This window comes from Typopeltis vanoorti, chromosome 7, assembly GCF_054136105.1.
Source record: "Typopeltis vanoorti isolate ZY-2024b chromosome 7, IOZ_Tvanoo_1.0, whole genome shotgun sequence".
NCBI classification, from domain to species: domain Eukaryota; kingdom Metazoa; phylum Arthropoda; class Arachnida; order Uropygi; family Thelyphonidae; genus Typopeltis; species Typopeltis vanoorti.
Genome location: NC_143555.1, coordinates 6900783 through 6912494, shown reverse-complemented (window position 1 = coordinate 6912494; position 11712 = coordinate 6900783). Strand labels below are relative to the sequence as shown.

At 35.7% G+C, this 11712-nt stretch overlaps 1 protein-coding gene across 1 annotated transcript in view; it reads right to left on the bottom strand.

Moving 5' to 3' along the window:
• Positions 1–11712, bottom strand: part of LOC150104470 (uncharacterized) — a 53375-nt gene that overhangs the window by 1600 nt on the left and 40063 nt on the right. Inside the window, exon 4 of the mRNA XM_090395652.1 lies at positions 9058–9182. Coding sequence (XP_090251778.1) covers positions 9058–9182 — 125 coding nt within the window. The remainder of the gene's footprint in view (positions 1–9057; positions 9183–11712) is intronic.

The window sequence follows — 11712 nt, the reverse complement described above, 5'->3', positions numbered from 1 at the left end:
CTCCATATCATTAAGGAAGGCATCATTTAGTCTCTCCAGGTTCGGCGGTTCAAAATACTATGATAGTATTATAAAAGTTTGCATTCTTACTAACTTCCTCCACATCAAGTCTTATCTGTCAGGACTCCAATGTTGTCAGATCTTATTTCAGTCTAAGGCACTAGTTACTGCATCAATCAACCTAGTTCCTAGTCTCTGTCTTGCAATTGTGGCATCAAATACCTGTTTTATGAACCCTTCCTCTCCCATTTGCTGTAAGCACCCATATACCTTAAATTGGGTCTGCTCACAGCATCAAGTTCCTTCCTCATGTTTAATATGATTCTGCCGCTCCCCTAATTTTTCCCAGAACTCATCACTCCCACTCATTAAATTGTAAACTTATAGTACATTAGTATAATTATTTTCATTTTTTTTTTAAACATATTCCAGAGACCAAATGTGGAACTATTTCAAATCAACTTCAGGCCTAGTCTTCCACTGGGCAATGAAATTTATCTCCTACTTAAGGACAAACATGCATGCAGAGTGTTTTTCAAAATGAGTAGGGTGATTGAAGCAGTGGATAAAAAAAAAGGAGTAAAAGAGTTGGTAATTGTAATTTGCACAAATGATTTGGTTGGTAACAAGGAGGCTGTTAAGGAGAGTGAAAGATAACTGCATGGTAGATAAGGTAGTTATCATGTTGCCCAAGGATAATGAGTTGAGAAGTAAAGTAAAGATTTGTAATTAAAGAATACAAGTAAAGATTACAAATAGTATGTTAGCAGACTTGTGTGAGAAAGAAGTTCATTTAGTGAACATACAGGATGGATGGAGCTATAAGATGTGCTGCATTTATACGGATTCGATGTAAATTAGCTAGAGAAACTCTTGCTACAAGAAAAGTAATGACTGAAGTGAATGGAAGAGCTGAGGAAGTAAAAGGTGTTGTGGAAGAGTAGAAGAGTTTGTGAATGGAGAGGTGACTGACATTAGTCAAGAGAATAAGAGAAGGAACACAAGATACAGGGAAAATGGGAAGGGGGTCAGGAAAGACAGTGAAAAGTGTAGGTTTCAGGAGTGGATGTGTGAGTGTGCAAGAAAGGAATAAGATAGTCAAAGATGGGAGGGTAACATACAGGTCTGGTGAGAGGTATAATATCAGTGGAATGGCTGTAGGGAAAAGTATGGATAAGTCATATCCAAGAAATGGGATCAGTGGGACTTGTTATAGAAAGCGAAATGAGCTGATGTGTATGTTTATAAATGCTAGAAGTATTCAAAGTAAGAGAAATGAAGTGGTGTTGATTTGCCCAAAAATTATTGGGATGAGGATGACATTCTGACATGGGAATGGAGATGGAGGGATATGTAGGCTTTCGTGAAGACATGGAGGAGTACTGTTGATGATGGCAGAGGCACTGTGCCCATCTAGGATAAAGATACAAGGAGCAAATAGTAACAGTAGTTTTGAAGTAGTATGTGTGAAGTGGAGTTGAACAGAATGGAATGTTTAGTAGGGTGTTGCTATATAACCTTGCAATTTAGAGAGAAAGAAATGTATCAGCAAATTGTTATGGCTAATAAGAAAAGGGTGATTGTTATGGACAATTTCAATTATGGTAATATAGACTGAAATGGAGAGACAGTCTGAAACCAAATGACATAATGCAAAACTTGAGGGAAAGAATCACTTGCGAGCAAGCAGAAATATGTGAAAAATTGAGCGGACTTCATGGGATATCACTACCGATCTTGAGAAAATGTTCCAGGAAATTAATGACAGCTTTAACTTAATTCTTTAACACAAGTCTTAGATTTGCCTATGTTTCAAAGGAGTGGAAAGAGGATGAAAGTGTTCCACTTCATAAAGGAGGTAATAAGACTAATGATTCGAATTATAGGCCAACCTGCTTGCTTGTCTGGAGTTGTAGTCTGAACTGATTTAAGAATAGCATCTTCTGCATAAAATAAAAAGCTGAGATAACCAATTTTAGTGCCACTTTCTTTCAACAATGTGATTTATATAGAAGATAACAGTAAATAGAATAGTGTTCAGTGTTGTCATACCTGATTTTACCTTAAACCATCTTCCTGTATCAGTTTTACATACTGACGTAAATTTTAAATGTTTACTACAATTATACCATGTAATTGTAGCATTTTGAAGCATTTTCTTAGCAAATACCTTTTACAGATCTACAAAACTTATATACAAATTCTTGTTATCTACAGATTTTGCAATTATTTGTCTCCTGTCTAACAGTGGAGGCCTGAACCCAACATGCTCTAAGGTTTCTCTTTCACAGTTTTTTTAGCCTCTTCTGAAGTATATATATAAATCTTTCTTGGAACACTCAGTAGGGAAATTCCTTCATAATTAACATATTCAGTTTTTTTTTTATAGATGGATACTATTCTACTCCAACCATCCAGAATTTGACCAGGCCTTATGTATTATGCAGTGTAGCTTACCATAAAACTTTTATCTGCCATGTTTGAGCATTTCTGGTCATATCAGTTGAACATCTTTTCCAAATATCTTTCACATTTCAAGTTTTTGACCCTCTGCCTCAAGTACTGATATATATATACATGACATGCCACTTGAATATTTTCTACCACCCTCCTGTTACTGATTTTTTACATTTAGCAACTTTTCAAAGTAATTATTCCACATGCCTAATCATATCTTCAGTTTTTATTATTATGTGACACCTCCAGGGAGAGTGTGCGAACAGCATTGAACGATTGGTTCCTTCCAACTACTAACTGCGCTCAAACTAGCTTAACTTTTTGCGAGCCATTAGTAGCAGAGGCTCTACCAATCGACCAAACCTTTGTCATATTCATCATCTGATAATTCTGCAAGATTTTTAAATAGCCTCCAAAACATTTTTGCTAAACAAAAATACCATAACTTTTTCGTTGATATTTACACACTTAGTTTTCTTACATTTTTCTCTAGAATGCATGCCGACATATTTCTGTAACTTTTGATACACTGACTTTCTTATTTTATAGGACTGGATCTATAACATCCTGAGTGTTATCGAATTCTGATTTTTCTGTCCTTGCAAACTAATTCACCACTTACCTCTCTCTGGTTGAACGAGTCTTTTCTTTAGAGTCTGCTACTGAATCTCCAAATATTGGCTCTTGTTTTCAAATCATTCACTGTTTTCTTGAATAAGCTGTATAGTTGAAGCTAGTTCATCTCTGATTCTTTTTTTAAAACTTCAATTTCCTGATGTGTGCAGGATACTGACAGTGCTATATATGATTAAGTTAACATTACTAATCTATCAAAAAATTTTCTCTGGATTAGTCAATTGTTACATCTTGTATTTCTGTCTTATAAGGTCTGTCTAACTGCATCATTTTGTCTCACTCTTTTTCTTACCCACTTGCCATCAAATGCCTACCATTAAATATCTGTTTTGCCAACCTTTCCTCTCCCCTTCAGTTAATTGACTATATCTCAAGAATTAGCCACCTTAGCTGGCTCATTCTCAGATCCACAAGTTAAAACTGGCTTGAATACTGTCTTATATATTTCTAATTTAGTGTTTTGGCTAATTAATAATTTCTTATAAATTTTTTTTTTCATTTGCCAGCCTGGCTGGCCGAGTGGTTAGCATATCCACTCTCCATTCAAGAGGCTGCGGGGTTCGAATCCTGCCATGGGCATGGATATTTGTGATTGTCTGCGGAAATACTAATGGTGGTGGTTGGCGGTAGATGGCGTTGGTGTAGTTGCGGTCAGTTGGTGGATTGTGAGTGGCAGAAGCAGAGTTGTAGAGTAGATGCCCTCCTCGATGAGTCTTTGGACTCCCTGGAGGTGACTAATAATAATAATTGGCTATTATTATCGTTTTTAAACTCTTCTATAGCGCCCTCTTCTGTACTCCAAGCTTGTCTATGATGCTTTCCAATTGGCTGTCACCTCCTCGCTGAACGAGGATCGCTCTCTTCGGGGAATGCGAAATTCGAGCGCCTTCCACGAATGCCTACTCATCATTCGTTATGTCATCTTTGGTGGTCACACAGCAACCTTTGTACTTTCGTTCGCACGACAATACACGATTTTATACATGGCATAGTTTAATATTGGTACTTTTGAAAATTTAAGATTTCCATCTATTTTAGACAATACTTTAAACATAGTCCAATCTAATACTTATTTCCTTCTTCAATTTCATTTTAATTTAGGATTCAATTTCCTCCTTTATATTTTAATTCCCTTCTTAAGCAAAGTTAACATCTGCATTTTTACATATTATGTCTGTTTTTGCCAAGAATAAGTGTGGTTATTCTTGTTAAATCTTGAATGGAGCAGTTCTATTCTTGATAGAACCATCATTCAAGATCGAACAACATGAAACCAGGTGTAAATCTGCTTGTGCTTCAATTCTGACTTCTGACTTACAATTTAAACATGGACTATGTATTGCTCTATATAACATTCTATTTACTCCATATGACTATAGCATTCCAAACAGCTTGTCTCTTGATGCCTTTTCCTGTGCTTTTTCCAGATCTAGAAAAATAAAGCTACTTGTTATATTCCTATGATTTCTCAACTGTTTGTAATAAAGTGAAAATCTTATTTACTCTTTGTTTTACTGAACCCAACTTGCTCTTTGACAATTTTTCTTAGCCTCTTCTCAAGTAGGGCTTGCATAAATCTTACGTGGAAGACTTAGTAGGAAATTTCCCTGTAATTCTCAACCAGGGGTTGAAATAAATAGAAGAACAAATCCTTTTTGATGCTCAGACAAATTATTCTGGTATAGGACAGTTTTGTAAATATATTTATCATCTGAAACAATTTACATTTAAGTTCTAGGATATCTGTCTTTGAAGATTTAATCTAGAGGAGTGAAAATTTTTCACTCCAGTAAATCATTCTGGTTTGGAGAAGAAAAAAAGTATACACACACAGTAAACTCTTGATTTAACAGACTATTAGTGGCTAAGGGTTGTCCGTTAAAATCGCGAATCTTAGGAATAGTATTGAAAAATAAAACACTTTCAGTGGTAACAGTATTAATATTTTAATGAGAGCATTTTTATATAAATACCATTTTACTGAAGATTGGACTTGAAAAAAGCATCGTTTCAGTTGCTTTCCACTTTTATGCCGTTTCTTAATAATTATCAATCGAAATTGCCAAAAATGTTTGTAATAAGCAATGACCTCGGGATCTGAAGATACGCCTATCAACGAGATGATGATGTCCATGTGTTTTCTAAGATAGTTTTGGACTAGCTGGAACCACTTTTTCTTCGTTGTCAACCTCCTGATCGCCCATAGAGCAGCTTCAGCAATCTCTTCCTGGTTGAGAATTTGGTAACCTGGGTCACCCTCGTCGATGTCCAGCCATTGTTCACTGTGATTCTCACTGATATTATCACCAGCTCGGATCAAAGTTTCACGGAAATTGGAGGTTTCAAACCTCTGAAATCATATTCTGGTTCACTCCTGTTCAGTACCCTCTTAAAGAAACTTCTTATACAACCTCTTGCAGGCAACGACTCCCTCGTCTAAGGCTGTATTTTAGAAGTGGTATTTGGAGGATGGAAGATACATTTTATTCTTTCATTCTTACTAATCAACTTCTCAGCATTAGGATTGGCTGATACATTATCAATCACTTCAGGTATGAAGTGATTGAAAAACCAGTCAGAAAAAATGTCACTTGTTAACTAGGATTCCTTGAGCTGGAATAGAAGACAGGCAACTGGTTCATAACATTCTTCAAACCGCGAGACTTGCATGCTCTTCTGACTGCCATCAACATTAGCACAAAGTAGGGCTGGAATGCACTCCTTGTTTAATTTGCAGCCAAGTGTGCTAATGCCATGTTTGTTTTCGCGAGGGTATTTTGGGAACAGCACGATAGAACAGGCCAGTCTCATCTGCATTGTAAACTTAAGACAAAATAAGAAACACATGCATACTTTTTTTTTTCTCTTCCAGATGGAGCATCATTTTCTAGGAGCAAAATTTTTTGCTCTAACCTGGAAATATAACTTCAGAGGAAGAAATAAATTGTTCCAATCTGGATGGATTAGAATTTTTTTTTTTTAATCTATCCAGATTTGCTCCCAGAAAATGATGCTGAAGAGAGAGAAAAAAAAAAAAAAAATTCCATATGGGATTACACTGGCCAACAAAAAAAATTTTTTTTCTGCTGATTATGATCTGACACTTGTTTTTTTACTAATTTGGGTGCGCTGATTTCAAATATCAAACCCGTTTTTCTCTATCACATCAGATTTTTCCTCTATGGCATTTTCTTTTTGCTAATTTGTAAGTTTTTGATAGTTTTAAGGAGGCAGTACTATTTAGAGGATCAAAAAAATCGATTTTTTAATATTATTTTCTGAAAGTATGTACTTTTAAAAATCTGTTCCTAACTTTTTATCAAGAAATTCGAAAAATTCCCGAAGATATAGCCTATTATTCAAAGCGGTGCGCATGTCAGAATCGGAACGCCCACCGCTCTCGCTTGTTAGTAAACGAATAAAATGCGTAAGAACCTGCAAGCACGTACTGGCACTTTGAATGCGAGAGGCCGATAACCGACCTAATACATTTAGGTGATGAAAAGTAGGCGATGACAAACTGCCTAAAACAAACGAATGCTATATGTGTCATAGCGGACAAAGAACGATCGAAATCAGTCAATCGTGAAAGTATAATGAGCACTAAAGTCTCTGGTTTTTTTTGTCTTGTTAATTGCATGTATTTTCTTCACTGCTGATGCAGTGAAGAAAATACATCATGTCTACTACTAGAAATTGTGTCAATAGTGTAGATTCCTTCTGCTACATTTGTGGCAGTTTTACTGTTCCCAGTCAAAGGACAAATATCACTGATTTCATTAAGAAAGTATACTTTGCATACTTTGACGTAAAAAATGCAGATCAGGACAAGTCATGGGCTCCAAATAAAGTGTGTAAGTCATGTGTAGAAAATTTACAACAGTGGAGCAAGGGAAAACGCCAAAAATTAGCTTTTGACATTCCAATGATTTGGCATGAACCGAAAAATCATGTAGTTGATTGCTATTTTTGTTTAGTTCAGACTTTTGGTTATAATAAGAAAAAAATTGTGTATCCAAATCTCGACTCAGCAATTTGGCCAGTTGCTCATTCCAATGAAATAGCTGTGCCAATTTATAAAGGACTTCCTTTACTTGAGAACAAGCATGATCGGGACATACCAGATGTTCTTGAGAAGCAAGACCCGGATGTTGATTTAGACAATGAAAATTTAATTTATAGTTCTGGACCGCAACGTTTTACTCAAGCGGAATTGAATGACTTAGTAAGAGATTTGGGCCTATCAAAGGAATCATCGGAATTGTTAGCTTCAAGATTAAATGAAAAAAACGTACTGGAGCAAGATATGAAGATAACTTTTTATCATAGCAGGGAAAGTAATCTTGTACAATATTTTAAACACGAGTGTGGGTTTGTTTAGTGTTACAATGTGTCAGGTTTACTAACTGAAATGAGTGTTGTACAATATCATCCAAATGAGTGGCGTTTATTTATCGACAGTTCAAGCATTAGTCTCAAGTGTGTCTTACTACACAATGGGAATGTATTTCTCGTGGAAAAGCTTAGACGTTGGTTATGCATTTTCACTAAATTATTTCAGGAAATTACAACGTACTAGGATATACATTAAAATAAATTTTAATATATTTCTATATTTCGGCAACGTCACGCTGCCATTTTCAAGAACTTAGGTACAAGATATGTGCACGCAGGCATAGCACAAACAATAAATGAGTAAGAAGAATGAAGCTAATATTTCTCCTAAAGTCCTGATGGTGTCCTCTAGTGGGCGTTTCATAGAATCAGCTTCAGCCCTAAAAAAAACGAGCCTAACCTCAACAAATTTGGCTGCATGAGACTTCCTCAAATTTGGGAAACCTACATCAGAAGACCTTCAGCCCAATCGCCCAAGAATACCAACTCGCCCACTAGAGGGCACCATCAGGACTTTAGGAGAAATATTAGCTTCATTCTTCTTACTCATTTATTGTTTGTGCTGTGCCTGCGTGCACATCTTGTACCTAAGTTCTTGAAAATGGCAGCGTGACATTGCCGAAATATATTAAAATTTATTTTAATGTATATCCTAGTACGTTGTAATTTCCTGAAATAATTTAGTGAAAATGGGAATGTATATGGCTCAATTCGTATTGGCTAATTCAGTCCACTTAAAGGAAACATATGAGGACATTAAAAAAGGTTCTGAAGTTATTAAAATATACAGACCATAATTGGATCATCTGTGTGGATCTTAAAATGGTGAACTTTTTACTTGGCTTTCAAAGAGGATATACAAAGTTTCCGTGTTTTCTATGCTTCTGGGATAGTCGAGCTAGAAACCAACACTGGAGTCAGAAACATTGGCCTCTAAGAGACCAATGTTTCTGATTCATGAATATTATTCATGCAATTAGATAAAAAAAAAATTGTTTAGAGGGGAACATTTTATTTTGTTCAAAACCATTTCAACCCCTGCTTCTCATATTTTTTTATTTCCCTTTTTATAGATAGAACTATGAGCCTATCTTGAATTCTGCTGATGTAGCATTGGAGTTTGTTCCAATAGATTTTTGTGTGTGTGTGTCCTGTTTCCTTGATGAAAACAGCAAGGGACTGTGTTAACTGGGTAACCACCTTCAGATGGTCTCAAGGTGGTTAGAGAATGAAGGGTGTAGCCCTTCATTTTATCTGAAACTGATATTATAAAAATAACTTTAGTGTGCCATCCAAAGAATTTAGGGAAATTCTTTTCTAAACAAAATATTTTACAATTTCAAAATTTAAGGTGTATGTGACATTCAGCTTTTAATTCCATGGAGGTATGTTATAATGTATGAGATATGCAATTTCTCAAAGTGCTTTGCCATATACTTTTGAATAATAGTTATCTGCAAAATTACTTGATAATTAAAGAACACTGAAAATTACAGAAAAATTAGATTTACTAAATAAAACCTCTCCCTCTCATTCATTCACAGGGCTATTTATAATGTTAAAACTTACCTCTGTATATTGGTATTGTGAGTTTCATTTTTGAGCAAGGGTAAATTATGATTTTTAGCTGTTTCTCTTTTGACATTTCTAGCAGTTACTCCATGTTGATATGGATTGTCTTTGTTATTTTTAAGCTGCAAATAAATGAAAAGTAAGTACAATAGAATTTGAACCATCACATTGATTTCTAGATGCTGAATGTTGGCATAATTGATTATTCTACATCTGTTTCTCAGTATACATGAAGCTTAGAGTGATTAAGAATAAGACTTAGTATTTTATGTGAATCCCATCTATAAAAAGGTTATGAATATATAAAGTTAGTTATATGGGTAGGCTGGCAGGTTTTTAGGACTGAAACATGAATTGAGGTGCTGTACTGTGAAACAGAAGGAAAACAGGGAATGTGTTTTGACAAAAACATGAGCTTATGATATAAAGTGAACAGGATTGATACATGGGAATATTTTAATAGGACAAAGATGAATGAGGAGAAATAGTTTGAAGCCAAATAAAACTATTGAATAATAAAAAAAAAAATAGATAAGCAAAATGCATTGCCAAAAATGGAGAGGGAGGGAGAGATTAATTTGTTGCATGTGCTGAATCTCAAAATAATTGTATTATATCTTTATTATGTTTTTTTTTTATTTGTCAGGAAACAAAATCATATTTAGAGCTAGATGCAACATTATTATGCATAACCATGACTACACACACACCATTAACCTTGCTTAAGTGGTGGTTTATTACATGCTGTAAATTAAACAAAAATATTTCTCTTGTAAAGTATTGCATGTGTGTGTATACGTGCACACAACACACAGGGAGAGGTGATTATATCTTTTTTTGTATATCTAGTAAATGATTCTTTACCTGTATTATAGAATGCATGAAAATGCCTCTGTAAAAAAAGTTCATATGCTAGATTAGATTCAAACCCAGGTCTGTCTTTTTGCACAATTGCCATCAGAGTTGCATAGGTTTTTAAAACTGGTTTAAAAACATTTTGCCCTTAACACATCATTACACAGTGATGATGATTCATCACTGTGGGTTGAAAGTCATTTTTACTGAAGTGACTTGTTCAAGTGACCTAAATTTGCAAATGAACTTCAACTCCAAGCTTCGTTAATTATATGTTTAACCACATTGTTTCTCCTCAGTTTATGTCTTATGAGAAATTTTACCCTGACTAAAGTCCTAGATTTAGCATTCATTGTCATACATAAACATCCCTTATCACCCAATAATTTTGTAATTAACCAGCGCTCGGTAATTGAATTCCATTATCAGCAAACATCACTTGATTTGCCTGTGCTGCTTCTTCGTAGCATAGTTCATGACAATTGTAGAAATGCAAAATCTGTGTCTCTTGATGTTTATTAAGAAATAATATTTCTGTAAAATTGCTAGCAGAGATGATTCCTACACAAAGATGCACAAAGTGTGCCAAAATAAACTTGCCCCTGGCTGGATTTTCCATGTCATCATATATAAGCCCAAACTGGAATATGAGAAAAGATTGGCCCTTAGATCCAAGGAAAATCCTAGGAAATGTTTTAGCTATGTGACCAGTAGGAGGAGAAATGACTGTGGAAGAATGACATTGTGGGATAAAAATGGGAATAGAGTGACTGATGCAGAGGACATAATGGAAATGTGAACACTTTATTGGAGTATTTCATCCTGGAGGCGTCAGTTTTAATGCTAGAGGGATAGGGCTGGTTCAAGGTTTAGAGGAGAGTGTTCCAAATACCGAGTACTCTAGATGTCAGTAAAGCTGTGGGACTGGATGGTATTTCACCACGAGTTTTGAGAGAATGTGCTAGGAAACTGACAGTGCCTTTGACCTGGCTTTTCAGTGAAAGTCTGGCTGCAGGAAAGGTGCCCATGGAATGGAAGGAAGGTAAGATAGTACCATTGCATAAGGGCAGTAGCAGACTGGAAGTGTCTAATTATGGACCAGTTTGTGTCATCAGTAGTTAGTAAGCTCTTGGAGAAAGTAGTGAGGGACTGTATACAGGATTGGGCAGATGAGGGTAATGTTATCTGTGAGAGTCAACATGGATTGGTGAAGGTGCGCTTGTTTTAACAATATGCAAGACTTTTATAATAAAGTTACAAGAGCATTAGATGAGGGAAAGGCATATACTGCCATTTTCCTAGATTTAGAAAATGGCATTTGACAGGGTGCCACATGATAAGCTGATATTCATGTTGCAGCACATGGGTCTGGATGTCAGATTGGTCAACTGGACTCAGAGCAATATCAAAGAGGCAAAAGGTTACAAGTGAGGTTCCACATGGCTCAGTACTGGGACCTATATTGTTTAACCTTTATATCAATGACATTGTCAGTGGATTACAAGGAGATATTCAGATGTTTGCAAATGATGCAAAGCTGGGAAGGGTTATTAGTAATAGTGCAGATGTGGTAGCCCTGCAAGAGGATTTGAATAAGCTAGATAGGTGGGCAAATGAATGGGGGTGTCAGTTTAATGCAGCAAAATGTAAGGTCTTGAGGTTTGGGACACTGCATACTCTATGGGAGGAGTTAAACTGGAGGAAATAGGGTTGATTGATAGAAACCTGAAGTTTAGGGAACATATTGCAGAGGTGGTGAAGGTAGCACAGAGGATTGTTGCAATAATGAGAAGGACA